The sequence below is a fragment of the Cydia splendana genome, chromosome 4 (assembly GCF_910591565.1).
Source record: "Cydia splendana chromosome 4, ilCydSple1.2, whole genome shotgun sequence".
Classification (NCBI taxonomy): Eukaryota; Metazoa; Arthropoda; class Insecta; order Lepidoptera; family Tortricidae; genus Cydia; species Cydia splendana.
The window spans coordinates 23829789-23851721 of NC_085963.1; the positions used below are offsets into that span (position 1 = coordinate 23829789).

At 37.0% G+C, this 21933-nt stretch overlaps 2 protein-coding genes across 2 annotated transcripts; both read right to left on the reverse strand.

The window, feature by feature from the left end:
• Positions 1–90: 90 nt before the first annotated feature.
• On the reverse strand, positions 91–20753 carry LOC134790115 (ubiquitin-like modifier-activating enzyme 5). The gene is made up of 9 exons (XM_063760899.1): positions 20515–20753; positions 19750–19885; positions 17396–17592; positions 16772–16958; positions 12495–12606; positions 11906–12003; positions 8761–8887; positions 7999–8072; positions 91–1910 (listed from the first exon to the last, which is right to left on the reverse strand). Exons 1-9 carry the CDS (start codon positions 20736–20738, stop codon positions 1797–1799), a joined length of 1269 nt encoding a protein of 422 aa, XP_063616969.1. The 5' UTR covers positions 20739–20753; the 3' UTR covers positions 91–1796.
• LOC134789559 (uncharacterized) lies at positions 13990–15860 on the reverse strand. Its single transcript, XM_063760131.1, has 2 exons — positions 15116–15860; positions 13990–14600 (listed from the first exon to the last, which is right to left on the reverse strand). The coding sequence occupies exons 1-2, from the start codon at positions 15515–15517 to the stop codon at positions 14220–14222; spliced, it is 783 nt and encodes a 260-aa protein (XP_063616201.1). The 5' UTR covers positions 15518–15860; the 3' UTR covers positions 13990–14219.
• Positions 20754–21933: the final 1180 nt, after the last annotated feature.

A 21933-nucleotide genomic window follows, 5' to 3' on the forward strand; every position in this document is an offset into this window, starting at 1 on the left:
AAAAACATGTTGACAATATACAATGTATAACATTTAGTGAAAAATGCCATAAAAGGGTCACAACTCAGCATGTTGCACTACAGTGCCACTTTTTAATTTCTACTCTTTTTTGCCAAGCTGTATCTTACCTACATTTCATAATCTTAGTAATATAAAATGCGGAATCACAAAATACATTCAACAGCACGTTAATATACCACAAACATTTGTCTTTATGGAATGCGACATATATCATATTATTTTAAATATAATGTAGCCAATAATTACCTTAAAATAATAAAGGCGCAAAGGACTATGCGTCAAAATTGCCCCAAAACCAACAGAGTTGAGAGTAAGGTCATTAGATAGGGATTTTTCTGTACTTCATTTCGCTCTATGGGCACCAAGCGGAATTCCATTGCAGAACTGAGAATTTGGTATATTAGTCAAAATGTGGTCACCCTTATTACCTAGGTAATAGAGTCCACCGCCGGGCGAGCGCGGCAGATCATTCGGTGTGCTCACTCGGCGGTGCGCGAACATCTACCCTGCAGCAATTAATTTACTTACTTGGACTCTATTGCCTAGGTAATAAGGGTGACGACATTTTGACTAAAATACCAATATCTCAGTTCTGCAATGGAATTCCGATTGGTGCCCATAGAAAAAAATTAAGTACATAGAAATACCTATCTAATGACCTTACTCTCATTTCTGTTGGCGTTGGGTCCAGGCTCCATACAAAGTTCCCCATGGTCCTTTAAAAATTATGACGCGAAGAGCGAAGATTTTCGTACAATTACCTGCCATTTCCTTTCTCTATCCCACACGCATAATTATACATATTACTGTCTCGCTCGCTCAGTGACATTAAATGCCGGCATTATGAGCGAGACAGCAATATAAGTTAAATGTCCCTATTTTAGATGGTATATTTTCTGCGCCTATATTTTTTATTATACTATACTCAAAAGGCGTACAACGCCCTCCGAATCCAATACAACGACGCCTTCAGGATGCTGTTGGGACTGCCCCGTTACTGCAGCGCTTCAGGGATGTTCGCCGCGGAACGAACTGATGACTTCTATGCCATCCGACGTAAACGAATAGCGTCTCTGTTGTGTCGGGTGCGGGGCAGTCACAACAGTATACTTAAGGTCATAGCAGAGAGGGTGGATTGTACCTTCCTGAAATTTTGGGTTGACCTAATAATAAGTAAATAGTTATTTAATGTAGTAGTAGTAAGTAAATAACGTAGTCATAAGCCAAACTAACAATTGTATGGATAAAATTTATCTGAAATAAAGAATTAATAATAATAATAATTATAGCCTGTTATAGTACCTAATGTAAATTATTGGCTAGACTGAAACATTAATTATAAGTATAGCCGGTTAAACAACTTTGTCAGTAGATAAAGGCGCGAAATTCAAATTTTCTATGGGACGATTACCCTTCCCGTCACCACATTTTAAAATTGCCGCTTTTTTCTACTGACGGAGTTGGCTTGACAAACTATATATAATTATACTGTTGTCAAAAATCAGCATTAATTCGTATCTCCAAGGAATTTACTTAAAAGCCATCGCATAAAAGCAATGTTTTATGAATATATGGAACAATAACTTTCTAACACGTTTTTAAAAGGTGTTTGACGTTTGTGACGATACTTCTGTTGTGCAATTTACAAAAAAAATACGCATTTTACCTGCCATACATGTTTGAAGCTGCAGGGGTTTTTTTTTATAAAGTCAGCTTGATATTTATGGTACCTATTATATACCTATACCTTTTCGCCATATCTATCTAAACCAAGTTTAGATGGATTTCATCTGCTGCATGAGTTCTTCGAGAGAGAGCTCGGAGGCGGCCACAGCGCCACCTGTGCTCGATTCAGGAGTACTATTGTCCACAGGTATGCTATAGGCTACCTGCAATTCATAAATAATACATGGAAACATTTTCTTAAAAGAATTATAGTGATTACACTACTTTTACTTTTTAATTAATCATCTTCTTTTTTTTCTTTAATTAGTCGTTTTTTTATTTGTATTTGGATCTCACATTTTGCTTAATGAGAATGAGAGAGTGAGACGCAATGCACATTTGATCAAATATTGGACAGTACCACCATTGCTTTGTAAAGGGTACATGTTCCGGTACTTAAAAAAGTAAGTATACATTTGTACGTATTTTACAGTTTTAATTTAAATAGAATAGAATAGAATAGAATAGAATAGAATAGAAGAAATTTATTCAGAAAACGCTTAAATTTAGGTATTACATGAGACAACAGAACTAATTTATTATTAAACGTCACTGAAAAGGTCTCCACTCAGCGTAATGTCAAGATACCATCTAAGGATCTCGACGCTGGTCTTCCGTGGAAACCCTTCCGAGAGAGCGCAACTACATGCTAAAGTACAAATTTTATATAATGCATAAATTTCAAGTAAATTTATTAAAGCTCAAATTATTATTCAATTAAAAACTAAAGTAAAACTAAAATAACAACCTACGGTACCTAAACAGTCATTAATTTGGTTTATCTGGCATACAAGGTGAAACAGAAATAAATTATTTAGCAGGCGTTCGTTCTAGTAGGGATGTCACAGGAGTAATAGGAGTATATATACCCAATAATTATATTTTTTGTAAGATTAAAATATGTTTTTTGAATTTACATTTAAATGAACCAATTGATGGCGAGTTCCTTATAGGTGGAGGTATATTGTTCCAGCACTTCGTGGCAGAGTATTTAAAACTGCCACGAAATGCTGCGGTGCAATGTCTAGGGCAAAGAAGACGTATGGCTCCCCTAATATGGCGTTGTGAAAAAGTTAACTTTTCATAGAGGTAGGAGGGCGTCATGGATTTTATAATGCCAAAGAGCATGCAAGCAAAATGCAGCGACCGCCGCGATTCCATATTCATTAACCCACTATTATTTAAATAAGGAGTTACATGGGTTCGAGGTGGGATATTAAAACAAAAACGTGCACATGCGTTCTGCACCCGCTGCAATAGCTTTTTTGTTTGGTACAATAGACATCCACCTATAACAATATCAGCATAGTTAAGTTTTGACAGAATCAAAGATTCACATAGAGATATTCTTACGTCAGTACTTAAATATCTACGTACACTATATAATATCTTAAGTCTATAAAAACATACTCTAGAGATCTCCAATACGTGGTTGTGAAATCTAAGTTTGCCGTCCATGAGCACACCCAAATTCCTTGCTTCCGTTACATGCTCAATACAGTCAGCTCCAATTTTAATCAGAGGGTTGTGGTTGCACATTTTACGCCTTTGCTGCTCAGCACCAAGCACAAGGAATTTTGACTTTGCTGGGTTCAAGACTAGACTGTTTTTGGTGGACCACTGAACTATTCGTCTCAAATCGTCATTGATTTTTTTCACTGCACATGAAGTATCATTTGGCTTACAAGATAAGTATAATTGAATATCGTCAGCATAAATGTGATACGCACAGTTTTTAATAACTTTCACTATATCCGCGCTATACAGTATATACAGAATAGGACCCAATATTGAACCTTGCGGCACGCCACGGGAGACTAAAGAAGCATCAGACACTTGAAAGTTACCATTCTCACTAATTAATTGTACTCTCTGCCTGCGACCGCTTAAATAACTGGAAAACCATTGTAGCGCCTTGATGTCAAAGCCATAATAGGCTAACTTGGAAATAAGTAAATTGTGATCGATGGTGTCGAACGCACGTGAAAAATCGAGCAAAACCATGAATGATCCTTTTCCAGCATCGACATCAGTCAAGATGTCATCCACAACGTCAAGCAAGGCAGTTGATGTACTACGCCCAGCTCTAAAACCAGATTGCTTCGATGGCAATATAGAGTTAGCTTCTAGAAACTCAGTCACTTGTTGGCTAACTACTTTTTCTATAATTTTTGACAAGTAAGGAAGAATACTAATTGGCCGGAGATCTTTGTAGTCGGTTGGATTGCTAATTTTAGGAATGGGTTTAATAAGAGCTTCCTTCCAGGCTTCAGGAAATATTCCTGATTGTATCGATTGATTTATTATGGCTGTGATGACTGAAAGGGTGCGTGGAAGCGTCAACAGAATCATGTCACGCGTGATGCCGTCAGATCCCTGGGAGTTAGAAGAGATTTTGAGAATAATTTTTGACACTATGTTTTCATCCACTGGTTTTAGACTAAACGTAGATGAGTTAAAACGGTTATATTCAAAAAATGTGAGGTCTGAAATTGTGACATTTGTATTCGTAGTATTAAGAAAATGATTATTGATTGAATTAGGATCATTAAACTGACTAGAGAAGCTGTAGTCTTTTTTGTTAAAGTCAAAAATACTTTGCTTTATATTTTTCCATAACTTACGAGAGTCTTTACTTTGTGCATTAATTTTGCTATTAAAATATGCTTGTTTCTCTGTAAACATGGCATGGTTAACAATACTTTTTAATTCTTTGTAATATAACTTGTGAGATTCCTGACCACTGGCGCGGCATCTAGCGTGTGCTTTATCTCTAAGTTTTATCATATCCTTCACTGTGTGCGTTATCCAAGGATAGCTATTATTTTTTAAATGAATCTTTTTGACAGGAGCAAATATATCAAATATGTGCCTAAGATATACGTTAAAAGATTCAAGTGATTCATTAACATTATCACATATAAGTCGTTCCCAAGCAATTGAGACGACAAGCGCGTTAAAATCGTTGAGCGGGATATGTTTTAGTGGCCGACAAAAGATCCAAGTGGGAGATGGCTTAGGTTTTTTGACTTGCAAGTTGCATGTGATGAATGCGTGAGCACTTAAATCAGGGACATGATCAATACACACATTAGACAGTTTGTAATTACTACATATAACATCTATAAGGGACTCCGAGTGGTCAGTAATGTGAGTAGGGTGAGTGACATATTGATTAAAATTAAAATAATGCAGAAATTCCGAGAGTTTTTTAGTATTTGTATCATTAGGCGAGAGCGCATCGATATTAAAATCACCCATTATAATTATATGATCAAATTCGTAGAAAGCACCAACAGACTCTGTCATGGCGTCGAAGAACGTATCTACGTTGAGCCAAGGCGGGCGGTACGCAGTACCTATGGCAAACCTAAGTCCATTAAGTTTTATACTTAACCACATTTGTTCTACTAAAGGCGCGTGGGGATGATCAAGTTTACGCGCATAGATACCGCGACGAATGTAAAAGCCGACTCCGCCGCCGCGCGAGCGCACCTCGGCCGGGCGCGGCACGTGCCGCAACCGGTACCCCGCGGGGGCCGGCGCGCGGGCCTCCTCACCTGCCCGCAACCAGGTCTCGTTGATCGCCATTATATCCACTGAGTGTCGTTCAAGAGCTACAATAAACTCCTCATGGCGTGTCCCAAGTGAGCCAGGGTTTAATAAGCCAATGGTCACATATTTATTGTTGATTATGAATTGCAGAACAAATGCGAACGAAATCTCAATGTACTTACAATTTATTAATTTTTTTTTTAGTACGCTTAAATGATGACTGTTTAGGAAAACCTTTTGAATTATGTTGATAACATTCATATTAACATGCAGCTTCAATAAAAGATTATAAGTGCAAAAATATAAATCAACATGAACTAAATATTTCATTAGATATGCTGTTTGAAACAAGTGAATATTACTAAACGAAAACATTAGTCTACGAAATATTATTTTAACAGATTGTACACATCTTAACAGATTTAAATAATTTATAGAAATTTTATTAATAAACAAACGCAGCTTCATGTAAACATAATTAAGAATACATAACACATTTATAAAAACTTCATATAAATAATTCATTAGGCATAAGATTAAGTCAAAACAATACTGAAACATTGCAACTGAAATCAGGAAAGATAATGCAAACATTATTGTATTTATGTAACTATTATTTATCTTTCTGGGAACAATAAAGCCATAAATGCTACACAATGGGGTTGTTGGATGGTATCGAAAAAACACGGTCCAAATCACTCTCAGTCCGAATCCGATACACTCTCGACGATTCAGACTTTCTTACGTAGATCCTCCCATCTTTACTCCAAATGAAGCGCCACTGCTCGGAGCGCCCTCTCTCACGAGCCTTGCCAAATAAAATACGGTTCTTCCTGGTAAGACGGTCATGCACATTAAACTTTGATACAGTGTGGTCAGGTAGGCCGATTCCCTCGGTGGTAGCACCGCGCCGTACTCGCGCAGCCTTGAGTAGCGCGTCCCGGACCGCGCGGCGCGCCAGCCGCACCACGAGCGGGCGCGCTGACTCCGGGCCCGCCGCCCGCGCCGCGTCCCGTACCGGACCGGCCCTCTCCGCACTCACTACATCACACTCCTCCAATGGGACCCCGATCTTTTTCGCAGTAGCCAAGACAATGTGCACGGCCGACTCTTCCTTAAACTCCGGGATTCCAGAAATCTCGAGGTCATTAGAGAGTGCAGCCTGGTCCCTATCGTTTAATTCAGTCTCCAGCCGGGTGACTGAATCTTGCAGCGCTTGAATACCGGGGCTTTGATTTGATTCACATTTTGCCAGTTTAGACTTTAGGTCTACATTCTCCAATTCAAGGGCTTTCACTTTTTCATTGACACAATTGATATTTTGTTGTAGCCCTTTTATTTCAATCGTTAATGAGTTAACGTCTGACCTTAAACTATCAATTTTAATATTAAAATTACTATTGAGCTCCTTTCTAAACTCTGCAAATTTGAGTTCCAAAAGTGCCGCAAAAGCACTGTATGGAATATTATTTTCGACATCCCCATCGAGACGCTGTACCACTTCACGATTTCCAAGCGCGAATGAGTCATTTTCAAGATCCAACAATGACGCGTCGCACGACATGTCTGCCTGCTGGGGCTCCGAAAGCAGCTCGTTGCGGATTTGGGGACCAAACTGATTAAGGGCCCGAACTGGTGTGTGGTCTGCGCCCCTTCTACGAGATGTGACATTATTGCAAGAAGGGCACTGCCATTCCCTTTTCAACTGTACTTGTTTCTCCCTATATTCCGCGCTTGCAATGTTTACGCATTTATAATGATAATTGCTTTTACAGAAAATGCACACAATAAGTTCCGTATCACTAACAGCGAAAGGGCAGGCTGAGCAATTCATTGTATAAGTTTATTTGGAATTTAGACGAAAACAACAAAAAAAAAAGCAAAACAAATGTTGGTAGATGTTAATGTTCACTGGTAAATGTTAGCACAGAAAACTCGACGTTAAAACTATTAGGAAAATGTTCATTACTGGACTAGGCCACTAATAGAACAACTTTAGCGGGTGTTATCACAAAGGTCTTAAGAGCCGCGGCAGTTCATACAACCATTCGCGTTTGAGTCACTGATGCATATGTTACCAACTCTTATCTTGAATGCAAACCGTTTTTTCACCACAATCCTTTATTTATTTGCCTTATAGCACTATTATTCACTGTTCTGTCTTTAACTTTATATGATAATTAAGTAACAAAGTGTTCCCTTTAGAGTTTGACCACAAATATGTCACCAAAACTTAAGTAATTACATTTTAATTAATTTAAAATCGCACAGCAATTCATAAACAGTATTGAGCGTTGCGCGCCCTCTCGCGGATTCAAGTCTGCGAACGATGCTATTCAGCTTAGAATAAATTTAAAAGTGGAAAAATTACTGTCTTGGTTGAGACTTGAACTCACGGCCTCTGGATCGATACTCCAGTGCTCTGCCATCTGAGCCACCAAGACCAAGTATTTTAGTGTTGGGAATGCAATGGCTATACTAAAGGCTATATTGATGTTTATTGTGTTGTTTCTTTACTTTACGTGTTGAAAATTCAAACGCTGAGGACAGTTTCAAGAAATCTTGTAATTTTTAATAGGTTTTGAAAGGTATTTGCACTGTTACAGCCTTTCGAAGTAACCTTTAAGGGCATAGTCAGATTTATATGTAAAATTACAACTAGTTTCTTTGAATATAACTTAAAAAGAAAGTACTGACCTGAACACCGTCAACTAATTTTAAATTGGAGGTATCTTCATCTTCGGGACAATTTTCATCCACCAAACTGATTCCTGGAAAAATATTGCGTCTATTAGTGAGCGTATTATTAATCCTATAATTTATAAGTAGATGTTTTATAATCGAAGTAGAATGGTAGTAAACATTTTATTGGATACATTTCCCAACGACAACATTTTATTGTAAACTGAAATAAATGGCATATACTAAGAAAAAGTGACCAAGGCCTCCAGTATAGTTTGTAGTATATAGTAGTGTTTCTACTTGAAATAAAAACAAATTAGAATATTTTCTGAAAATAATTTAAATTGTTCTACTACTTCTAATAACATTTTATTGGATGGTGGGACGACTTGGACGCATTTTATCCGGATTGACGGGAAACTACAAAAGACAGGGTTGAGTGGAGGATGCGAGAGGAGGCCTTTGCCCAGCAGTGGGACACTAAATTAGGCTAATAAAAAAAAATCCCAATGAGACCGCAATAGTATAATTACATACATAGGGCAGTAAAGTAAGAAATGTATCAGATCACATGTAATCGATCGATCGACACTGATCAACTAACATGTGATCTGAGGCTTTATTTACTGGCCGAGGTGTGTGCACTATTTTTCTTGCCTACGGATCCGAAAAGCGGCAACTTTGTTTAGCGCAGCGAGCCGAAAATTGACGCTTTCCGGCCGGAGGGTAGAATAAATATACATGGCAGAATATATTTTTGAAATAGGAATTGTTTACCCCATTCGTTGTCAGCATGGACTGGTCCGGCGTCCTCGGTGACTTCAGTGGCGACCTCTACTTGCGGCCGCGCTCGCGCCTCGATCTGACGCGTGCGGCAGTGGTTGTCATCGCATTGCGTGTTCGGCTGAAGAAAAAAAAACGTTAGGTACACTAATTAAGGGCCAGTTGCACCAACCACATTTGACAGACTAATCAACGTCAGCCAGCGCCCCCCGGCGCTTTACTATGAAATTTCCGTACATAAAAATTTAGCGAACTCTTTAACGATACGAACAGTTTGGTGCAACCGACCCTAAATGAGGTACTTCTTGGTTGACCAATTCACAAAACGTATCTTTGTAAAACATTTCTAAATACAAGTTTCGTACGCAGATTGCAAAAAGTCCGATCTGATTCCATAAGGCCTAGGGGCTATTCATAAATTACGTCATTTCAAATTAGGGAATCAGAATCAGAATCAGAATTTGTTTATTTTCATAGTTATCGGTTACAATTTGTGTCCCTGCTCCCGTTCGAGTCTCAGGGGTGGGGGGTCTAGACATCGGATGATGGTAGCATGACGTAGGAGGAAACGGGGTCATTCGAAGCATGATTTTTGGATTCAAAAATCGATGACGTAATTTATGGACAGCCCCCTATTAGTCACAACTTCGTTATGAAAGGTAGTTTACTGTAAGTATTTAAAAACACATTACCCTCCTGTCTCGTGCAGATAAAGTTGTTGAAATATCGTATTATTTAGCATTTTATTTAAATAATAACAAATAGATATCTACTTTATATCGTGTAATAATATTTTTTGGACGTAATAAATGTTTAGTGGCGAAATAACATTTTTGCACCTTTCGAACTCTTTGGTGCCAACGTATAGATTTCGGTCAATGAGGTTGTCTATGTTGCTCTAAGAAATATGTTATGGATTGATGACGTCACTGTTTAGAACGATTCTGATTGGCGTTTCAGTAAAAATGGCCGATTGGAGAATTTTGCACTTTTATTTTATTGAATATATTAATAATCCTTCAGTTTATACTGAGATTGGACCATTTTTTAGAATCATATTAACATATATGTTTCGTTGAAACCATTATTTCCATGATTCTTTGTTACTTGCAACACACTGAGAGAAAAATCATCACCAGGAATTAATAAACAGTTCTGTACTGGGGGAAAAAATGAAGTTTTAGTAGTAATCATGGAAGTTTCACTATTTCTGTAAAATTTATTTATTTCTACAAACAGCTCAGTAATACTAAATCTAATTTCAGCAAACAGACTTTAGTAAATGGAGCATTAAACAAAGTTCAGTATTTGTTACAATCCATTTTTATTACTACTAAAATTCTCCGATTTTTACTAGTAAAGTTTGTGATTTTTGGAAAAAAGCATCTGTGATTTCAAGTTATGATTTTAGTAAATGTCTCACTTACATAGTTTTGTAATATCTAAAAAACGAGTTCGCGGGAATAACATTACCCCATTTAAAATAACAATTCAGTTGTTACTATAGCGACATTACAAAGTTTACTGGTATTTAGTAGATAGACTTGTTGTGTTTATGTTCATTGTTGTACCAATCACTAAACGAGTTTTGTAATACCAACACAGCGAAACGAATGTTAGTGATTTTAGTAAAATTTACTACTTGCTACGTTCATTTGGTTAGAGTTAGTATTGTGTCGGATGTCGGGCGGGCGTGTCTCGTGTCTTCTTTGTTTAAAACATACTTAAGTTAAATAATAAATTTAGGATATATTGTGGGCCATGGACATATTAACCCGCGACCTACTGTGTAGTTGGTGTCTACAGGAATATATTGTTCTGCAACTTCGAGCTAGCTGTTGTTATTCTAGTGATAATGACATCATAGGTAAATCTAAACTGTTTGCAATTCCAACCTCCCTAGCACAGGTGCGCCGCGAGAATATGTTGCGCGCGTAATAAATACTAGTCTCTTTCTGACTGTATGAATAAGAAAGGAATGGGTAGAATATCTCGACAGGCTTTTATAGTGCCTCTTTAGTACAGAGATATACTACCAAACGCTTTTTTATTCATACAGACAGAAATAGAGACGGGTAGCTACCACGCGCGCGACATGCTCTCGCGGCGCCCGTTTGCTAGGGGCGGAGGAATTGCAAACAGTTTAGTTTTTGCCTGTGACGTCATTATCTCTAGAATAACAACAGCTAGCTTGGAATCGCAGTACAGTTTAGTAAAACCTATGACGTCATCGTCTCCGATATTGCTAAAGCACGCTTAGAATTACAAAACGGTTAGTTTTCACCCATGACGTCATCACCTTCGATATTGCTAAAGCACCTCTCGGAATAACAAAACCAAATTTCTGAAATTACTCTAGCATACTTCAAATTACAAATATAGAAGTTGTCTTTCCTACTAAATGGAAATTGCAAAAGTCAATTTGTTCCTATTAGTTGACTCTCCTTGTCCCCGGATTAAGTTTTATTTTTGTAATTCTAAGTGTGTTTTTGTTAGTTTTTTTTCTCAGTGCAGGCCTATTGTCGACATCACTGTTACTGACGTCACAGGCCTCCATAGGCTACGGTAACCGCTTACCATCAGACGGGCGGTGTGGTTGTTTGCCACCAACATGTTAATAAAAAAAAACTCCACTATATCGCCAGTTAATAAGTATTTATTTTCCGAAGCTAATGACAATTGTCACAAGAAATACGACAATTGTCACGAAATTCCGACACAGAACTCATTTGCTCTCAAGAATTACTGAAAGTTCTTTGAAATCTTGTGACAATTGTCGTCATTGTCATCATAAACACCGCAAGAGAAATACCTGTTTTTTGCCAATATACTTAATAAAGTTTTTTTAAATAACAAACAGGAATACGGCCCGCCGGATGGTAAGCGATAACCGTAGCCCATGGATGCCTGTGACGTCAGCAACTATGAGACTTGTCGAATTGTCGCACCTGTCACGTTGGTGAAATAGGGGCCTGGTGACACACGGACGGACAGACGGACGGACGGACAGCGGAGTCTTAGTAATAGGGTACCGTTTTACCCTTTGGGTACGGAACCCTAACAAGGACCAATTTTATCAGTGAGATAAAATGGGACATTAACAGTATTGGACAGACAGGTCTTACAGGAATTGTCTTACCTTCAAGCTCATCATAGGGAAGAAGTCCGTAAGTGCGCTGTAACCCAGGTAGTGGCTGACCGTTCCAAATCCTAGCAGCTGCTTCAGTGTGTTTTGTACTGGAACAATTTAAAAAGTAACTTTAAAGCCGTAACACACTACCGCACCGCACCAAGGTCACGGTGCGGCGCACCAAGGTCGCAGTGCAGTAGTGTGTTACGGCTATTATGAAATACAATCCATAGACAAGTCTTCATGGAATCTATGACCACCAACACCAAACCATTTGCCCCCTCCAGCCTATCGCTGATCTGCGAAATCCACTCCACACCCGCGTTCGCGGCTTCGCGCCACGATTCGCGCACGAGTGTGGAGGGGGCTATAGGATGACGCAAATGTTTGCGTGTATTGGTTTACTATTAAATAGTAAACCAATACACGCAACTATTTGGTACAGTCGACGTCAAAGATATGTTTATCGCCTTATTACAAAGGAGTAAGGTGCAAAAGTGTAAACATATTATCTTTGACGTCGACTGTACCTATAGGAGAAAGTAAGCCGATGGGAATCGAGTTCTTTGAATGATCTATCACTGGATAATACACTTACCAAGGAATCCGGCAACGATGCCCATAGTAGTAGGTAAACTGGCCGCACACACGCCCTCGCGTTTTAGTGTGCGCTCGTCGATTTTAGAAGCCACCACGAGAGGGGGTGCACACTACAACAAAGAACACATTATAGTAGGAGTTCTGTAAGTGGACTTCTAGACGAGTAAATTTTTCACAATATGATTAAATTGACAATTTAATTGTGTGGTGTGGACGGAGAAATGAAATCGAAGGACATTGGCTCGCCGATTCCACTGTGAAATTGTGTAGGGTGTGAACGCTAAATTATATTAACAATCTAATTTCTGATCTAATTGGTGATTCGATTTTCCCGTCGGGGCGGGCCTTAACACTTTCGGAGCCGGGCGCCCCGTTTCCAGTACAAAATGAACACACATACGTGTACCTACTTGGCAGTGAATGTGTTAAGAACACTAAGAATTAAATTTTGACAGTTGAGTTGAGTCGAAATCGTTTAGGAAAACAGGCGTCTTTCCGGTGGACTTACAATAGTAAAATATTTGTGTACATTTTTCTCAGGCCTTTCATTACAGCTTCTAAGAAATAGGTTTCCATAATGCCTGTAAGGGTTCAGGTTAAAAAATTAGGCTTTATGATGTCCAATTAAAAGACAAACAATCTAAACTCATACTAAAAAAGTTTTTTCACCTCACATGCTCAAAAAGTGCACCTTTATGTCGTGCGTAGACGACATAAAATCGCATTTTATGCTCTAGAGCATAAAAGTAAAATCTTCTTCTAAGACTACGGTAATCGGTCTCAACAGCCAAACAGTTAAAACATATTGCACAATTTTACTGAGCAAATTAAATTGTGTAGATGACAAAACTTGTTATATTATTTTATTTTTGCTACAATTTATTAGAAATCCGTATTTTCTGTCATTAAATTTAGTAAATCACATAAAATAGGAGTCGATTATCGTTCAAAAATGCTCCGAAATGTTTGACTTGGCAGAAAACCAAGCGTCTGAAACTCTGATTACATGTTAAAAATTAAAAAAAAAAAATTAAAAAGTTAGTTGGCGGGAATTGGTTATGTACTATGTGGTTCTTTCGCTTTACGACAATTTCGTGGTGTAAATTGCCGTGAAAAATATAATTTCCTCGCAATCGAAGTGAAAAGCAGTGTACAACAAGGGCATAAATGTCCATTTTTACCCTCGTCTACTATTTTGGTCTTCGCTTCGCTCAGACCAAAAAATTGCCTCGGGTAAAAATGGGTCACTTTATGCCCTTGTTGTACAATCTACTATTTGTCTTGGTTATTATTTGATCCATATACCTAAGGCTACTAAGTAGACTACTATATAGTAAACCAAAAACTATGATTGAAAATTCACAATTTTATTTCGCAGTAGATATATTGTTTTACAAAATATTTTTATACCTACGAAGAAATCTGTTATTTTTTTTAATTTCCGCATTCCATCCATCTTTGTTATACTCATTGTTAATAAGGTTGCTGGAACTCGTTAGCAAGTGCACATTTCTCGCTTGCCCAATCGCGACTAAAAGCAACTTGTACAATTTGTACAAGGTTAGCGCTTCCATTTTGGAATGCCTATAACATATCTTGAGTTATATCATTGTGTAATATAAGATTTATGATGCATTATCATCTCAATGATAATCTCATAAAGTAGTCACTTTACTTTTTCTACTTCTGACGGATGATAAAAAGTAATAACACAAATTATATCTCATATTTCAGTACCATGTCCATCAGCTTTATTTATCTGTACAGAATTCCTTTTCAGCAGTCCCAACTGTCCCTCCAACAAGACGTCCGTGATGGCTTTCTTCGCAAAGATCTGCTGCCTCGCATTCAACTTTCTCAACTCCGTAGCCATCACTTTACCCCACAAGTCAAATTCATCCTCATCATGCACTATAGAAGTTTGTAGTACACTTGTTTGCTGCGACTGTGGTTGGTTTGTAGTGGTGCGATAAATTAATTTCGGAGTTGATTTTTCTGAGGTTTTCGAGGCATGCAGTGGTGGCGGGCTTGGAGTGTCATTTTGCCAGTACTTTAAGTCGCTTTCTGGTATTTCTAAGTGTTCCACATCTTCCAAATGGTCTTCCTAGAGAAAAAAAATAGGCTTATTATTAACAACAGGGAATTTTAGTATTGTGACAATAAACCTGGTATACAGATAGGAATTTGTGACTGGATAGAAATCCAAAATAGAAATGAGACTGCACTTTTATAAAACAATTTTCAATTTACAAGTGTGACAACATTCATACTTATTTGCATCATCATCTAAACTGAAATTTGCTAATAATTTTCTGTTTTTATTTTAAGTTAGCCACATAGTTAGTAAATACAGTTATCTATGGTCACTTGAAACTTAAATAATTATGTCCAAATTTATCTAAGTACGTAAATTTAAAAAAATCTACTTTTTTTATAAACTAATCTACACTACAGTGAAAACCGTTCATCAAATTTTAATGTATCATACTGGTATAATATGAATATTTATTTTAATCTTGGTTAGAGCAAAAATTGGTTATTCACAACTATTATTTATTGGTCCCTTCGTTGCCATTATAAATGGTTTTGACTGTAATTAATACTTTAAAATAAACATACCTCTTGGTCATCAAAGGAATCAGCCACATTTATTTCCATTTCTTCACACTTCAGCTCATCATAAGTTGCATCAACATCAATTTCGTTTTCCACCTCCTCCGATCCCAGGACAAATTTCATCTCATTATACCAGTACAAATTCGGCGGAGGACCGCCTGGCTTTAGCCTCACACTATATTTTCTGAAATTCGACCTCAGAGAGTTCAATTTCCTTTTCATATCGCGCAAACTCGCCGTTGGATAATGCTCTCTGTACTTCTTCAACAATACCAGATAGCATTTCTTCTTCATGACATGGTCACGGTAACTTTCGCATTTCGAGTTCCATAGCGTCGGTAGCAGTTTGTAATGTCTTATGAATTCAATTGTAAATTCTCTGTCCTTTATCGTTGCACTAGTCATTATTAAGTTTTCGATTTGAAACTTTTTGAATGTTCAAGGATTCGGCGGGTTAGGGATCGAGTCGACAGCTAAAGACCATCAATATGATCCAATCATTATAACTGTTAACTTATCATCAATCTTCGTTGGCATTCCAATCGTAAAATGGCGATCGCGTCAATTTTATCTCACTTCATCGAAACAACGATGTTCGGGGATGTATTTATCGCACTTTTTTCACTTGTTTTTAATAGCCCAAAAACGATTTACCACAATTTTTTTACTTTTATTTTGTGTTGATAATTTATTGACAATATTTATGTATGTATTTATCATCCATAGTTTCGTGTGATGAGTGAGTTGATAGACGTCGAAAATATTTTTGTTCTGACGTTTAAATGCGCAGTGTTGCCAGTTTTGAAAATAATAATATGTCAGAGTTTCCATTTGCACCAAATTTGTCAGTACATAAGAACAATAAAACTATACTTTATCCTTTTCTTTTGGGTGCTAGTACTAGTGTAAGACAAAGATAGTATGATTCTCTCTGTATATGTTTGAAATGAGACAGTCCTTTGACAAACTTATACCTACAGCTGGTCAAGCAGATCTTGTCAGTAGAAAAAGGCGGCAAATTTGAAAAATGTAGGCGCGAAGGGATATCGTCCCATAGAAAATTTGAATTTCGTGCCTTTTTTAGTGACAAGATTTGCTTGACCAGGCGGCTTAGCACGGTCGCGTTTTTATCCCTTGTCACCATGCCTGTCACGTTCTAACAAGTATGTAAGTGCGAAAGGGACGCGCATAGTGATAGTCGATAATAATGGAACCGTGCTGAGCCCGCAGCTATATATATACTCTCTGCTTATACATATGGATAAAATATTATAGAATTTCTTAATGAGATGATTTTGATAAAAACTTTGTGCACAATTAATTATCATTTATAAACCGATTAATAATATGACTCCAACACTTATCTTGTAACTCGTTACGACAAAGGAAATGATTTATAAAATTACCATGATTATTTTTTACACGACGCCAAATAATGGGTTCATCAATCATCACACAAAGACACAAAACTGGAGAAACACACTGTGCGTTTAATTTCATTAATGTGGTTAATCATAAAAGTGTTTGCACACGTTATGTAACTGTCACTTTTTCCAACCAATTTCTAGAAAACAATTTCTGTCAGTAGAAAAGAGCGGCAAATTTAAAAATTTTGTGTGTAACTTAGTGTAGGTTGAAATAAAACGTTAAATTACTTACAGCAAAACAGGCGGTCACTCCGGGTACAATGAACTGTATATGCCCCGATACAGCATTCTCACTGACTCCGCTTTCAAACCATTTCTGGTTGAGCTCGTTGCAGGCTGTATTGATGGCCATGCGAGCCTCGAAGTTGTCCACGCAGCTGAGGACCAGATCCACTGGGCCCCCGGTCAAACTGCCAGTGCTGTATTGACAAAAAGATTAAAGTTTTTTTATTTACTCTTATTTTGGGAGGGTGCCTTGTGAATAAAATATATGAAATAAGTTAAGAGCAATTTCAATCAGCAAGGGAACACAGGTGGCACATTACTTTTGACTGTCTTTTTTCGTTGTTTACAAAATTGGACGGCCCCAAACATAATATGGTAACTAGGGGCACATTGTATAATAAATAATAAAATACTATTAGTAATTTTGTATGTAAAACATTTTGCAATCCATAAATCGAGATTTAAGCAGTACAACAATATTCAATGTAAAAACAGTAATAAATAATAGTCAAATTTTTTTGGATTATCTACCTTCGGCATCATAATACTGCATTGTCTAGGTATAGTAATACTAATAAAAGAAGTGAACATTTGTTACACTTTTTAAAAATAATATTTAAGATAGCTTTACCTAATAGCATCACAGAACTTCTGGAAATTCTCCACTGTTGTAATATTATAGTTGTATGCATCAATAGCGACATCAGGGTTAATGTTCTGCAGTGTAGCGGCGGCCGCAGCCACCTTGCTGAGGCCAGCTTGGTGCGGTTGAAAGAAGAGCCGGTTCATATTGGCCAACTCTACCTTGTCATAGTCGAAGAGGATTAGCTGGAAGAAGGAAGTGATTATAACCAGGTTGATACAATATTGGTTTTAGTATTAGTAGTCTACAGTCTATCTTGATTTAAACATGATATCCTATCTATAGCTAGTTTGTTAGTGCACGACACCTTGCACTTTGTGACTATGCGCTGAAACTTGGCACAGTTGATTCTTAGCTGGTCATGAGCAGATACAGACCGGGAGACCTCGAGAGCCACGTCTCATTTAGTGGGGGGAGGGGGGGAAGTTCGACGCCGCCGCGCTTCACTTGGAGCAACATTTCTCTAAAACTGTACCTATTAGGGCATGTGATATATCATTTTCGGTTAAATTAAGGATGAGGAATTTTTTTTTGAACCAAAACAATGCACTTTCTAACAAAAAAAAAGCATAAAGTAGAAAAGACTAAAAAACGTATTTTTGATTTTTTCATAATTACCAATTTTTTTTAAGTGTAGCAGGAATCTGAAAACAAAAAATACAGTCGTAAAGCTACACTTATTACAATTAAGAAAATATATAGTTTATTATACAAAACTCTTGATAAATGGGAGATAAAAAATGATATTAAGCGTGGGCCAGAGTGATCTCAATACAAAATATTATGAATGTGGGAAAGTTACTTATAATTTGTTCTACAATCGTTTATTTTTTAGTTTTTCGTAAATAACTCGTAAACGGTAGCCCACAGCAAAAAAATATCTTTTACGTAAATCATCTGTTTCAGATTTCTTATAAAATAAGTGCTCCTTTTTTTCGCTAAGGTCAATATTAAAAAAAATATTGAAGGGAGAAAATAAATACTAAGGTCCTCTTTTTTAGTCATTCGTAAATAACTCGTAAAGGATGTCCAATAGCAAAAAATATTTTAACACAAGAATAATTAGCATAAAATTTCCTACAAAAAAGGTTATTCAAACTTTTTCGCTAGGATCAATATTTAAAAAGGGGACCTTAGAATTTATTTTCTCTCTTTAATATCGTTTTTAATATTGATCCTAGCGAAAAAGTTCGAATGACCTTTTTTGTAGGAAATTTTATGTAAATTATTCATGTACTAAAAATTTTTTTGCTATTGGCCTTCGTTTACGAGTTATTTACGAATGACTAAAAAAGGGGACCTAAGTATTTATTTTCTCCCTTCAATATTTTTTTTTAATATTGATGGTACCGAAAAACAGTAGTACTTATTTTATAAGAAATCTGAAACAGATTATTTACGTAAAAGATATTTTTTTGCTGTGGGCTACCGTTTACGAGTTATTTACGAAAAACAAGAAAAATAAACGATTGTAGAACAAATTATAAGTAACTTTCCCACATTCATAATATTTTGTATTGAGATCACTCTGACCCACGCTTAATATTATTTTTTATCTCCCATTTATCAACAGTTTTGTATATTAAACTATATATTTTCTTAAACGTAATAAGTGTAGCTTTACGACTGTATTTTTTGTTTTCAGATTCCTGCTACACTTTAAAAAAAAATTGGTAATTATGAAAAAATCAAAAATACGTTTTTTAGTCTTTTCTACTTTATGCTTTTTTTTTGTTAGAAAGTGCATTGTTTTTGTTCCAAAACTAGATTCCTCATCCTTAATTTATCCGAAAATGATATATTACATTCCCTAATAGGTATAGTTTTAGAGAAATGTTGCTCCAAGTGAAGCGCGGCAGCGTCGAACTTTCCCCCTCCCCCCTCACTAAATGAGAGGTGGCTCTCGACGGCTCCCGGTCTGTATCTGCTCAAGACCAGCTAAGAATCAACTGTGCCAAGTTTCAGCGCATAGTCTCAAAGTGCAAGGTCCCCATACAACGGTGTGCAGTAACAAAGCAGCTACTACTGGTGTGCCCTGAATTAGAACAATTAACTCAAATAATTAAAAAAAAAACATACTACACAACAATGATGCATGCCAGCTGTAAGGTTATTTATATTATAGTGATCCGACAGCTTATATTATTTATATAGTTCATATAACTGTTTGTCAAGCATATTCAGTACAGTGCTTGCATTTGTATAAGGCAAATGCTGCAATTGGGAGTTTGGCAGAAAATTGAAAAAAAAAACTTGTTTGCATTGCAAATGCTTTTTAGGTTTGTCCAATGTATAGAAACAATAACAAGCTGCCAAATTGACCAAAAAACAAATAAATGTACCTTCCCAATGCCACAACGGGTGAGCATCTCCGCAGTGACACTGCCGACACCACCAACACCCACTACTGCTACTGACAGCTCTCGGATCTTCTCGTAGTTGTCCACTATACCCATCCTCTTTAGTGCCATGAGACGACTGAAACATTTGATATTAACATCTACAACATTCCTAGAAATTACTTAAGAGAGGAAACCAGAGGGCCTACCTACCGCAAACCACATTCGACGTGTTGCCTCTCTGTCGCACTTGTAAATTCGTACGTAAGTGTGACAGGGAGGCAACATGGCGAACATGGTTCATGGTCCCTCAGGTTCTTATTGGAATTAGTCTGGCTTGGTTACAATATTTGCTTCTGCAAAGAGTGACTAGTAAATTTGATACACTATAAACTCATTAATACGAAAAGGGATTCGGACCCACAACATCCAGTTGGGAACCTTTTGACGTCACAATATTTTAATTTTATTGCCATGTATAGTTTGGATTTTTATATTTAAATAGCAGAGTCGACTCGCTGTCGAGGTAATTAAAAAAGTTACGTCAAGGGACAGAACACTTCGGAAGGATAGTTTCGTTTTGAAGAATAAGTATTTTAAACTTCGGAAAACAATTTTAAGAATGACCTAAACATGAGTCATATTTTAAACATCTAATAATTATTTCACCATCTTAACATTGGATTACAAGAAAGACACAATTAAGTACTTGTAGCTATGCATAAAGTAATTGTTAATAGGTTTTAAAACGTATAAATAGCGAAATACCTGTAGGGATTAGAATCCACAACTTCGGACGACATAACGTCAATTTTCTGCCGCACTGGGCCCGTGCTTCCATGGACGGCCGCTAGTTTGGCCTCCAACTCTTGCACTTTCTTCTGTAATTCTTCGACAGTAGACATTTTTCTGTGAAATATCCTGAATTTTGCAGAAAAACTATCGAGAGTAACTACCCAGCTGGCTGGCTGAGTTGTCAAGTGAAGTGTCATGTTGACGTTTTATTTCAGTTTTATTTGCCACGGAATACAATGCGTTCAGCTTACAGTTGTTTTCACTGCGCTACATTCAGTAAGCAAAAAAAAAAGTTTCTACAGCTTGGCAAGTTGGCAAGCCATTTCCGTCAGTAAAAAAAGGCGGCAAATAAAAAAATAATAATTATGGGCCTTTAACTACTGACAAGGTGGGTGTGTCGGAGTAGTATTACACTATAAATTGCTATAAATAATATATTATTTTTACGGCAAACCAATAGGGAATATTAGGCAAAGCTCTGCGTAGTTATCACCACTAGCACATACAGTAAACAAACCTCACTGACATCATCAATGACACATCATGCGTCACTAGGTCAATCACATGGCCCACCCAAGGGCCCAACGTTTTCTGTTCTCTTTCACGTCGCAGCAACTAGTATCATTTCTCTCCCCTCGCTCTTTTAAAAATGCCGTTTGTCAAAAAAGGACAACCATACTGTTGACAAGGTGGACTTCAAATCAAGTGTTGCCTTTCTTGATGCGCCCAGTGGCCTATTTTATAAAGCTACAAGTTACAATTTACAAGCGGAAGTCTCGTTCTAACACATAGGGTTAGAAAGAGACTTCCGCTTGTAAATTGTAACTTGTAGCTTTATAAAATAGGCCACAGGCTGTGTATGTGTGCGTAAAAGTGTATATGTGTGCTCTTTTAGGGATGTGAAAAGTCGATTTTAATCATGTTATATATCGATAAACGCTACACAGCGGAACGAAATAGCGTTTAATTGAAGCTTCAATATCTTCGTTAAACATAAACATAATTGAAATGCTAATGGATAATGAATATATTATAATATAATAATATAATTCAATTATTGCGGAACACCTATTTTTTTAGGACGTATTCATGTATTTTAATTAAATATCTGAACTTTCCTTTGGTTCCCTGCTGGGGCGTGACTATAAAATTGTTATCTGATAACCACAATAAAGAATAAAAGCGTTTTTGGTAATTTTAGGTATCGTTAAGCCTTTGAAGTAAAATTAAAATTGCAAGAAATGTCGATAGTTTATCGATATGACTTTATCGACATGGCTACAGCAACGTGGGCCTCATTGTTAATCGTACACTAAACAAAAGTGGCAAAAGGGACAGCTCGCTGAGACACCGTCTCTATATATTATAAGTCTATGGGCCCACCCATGGTCT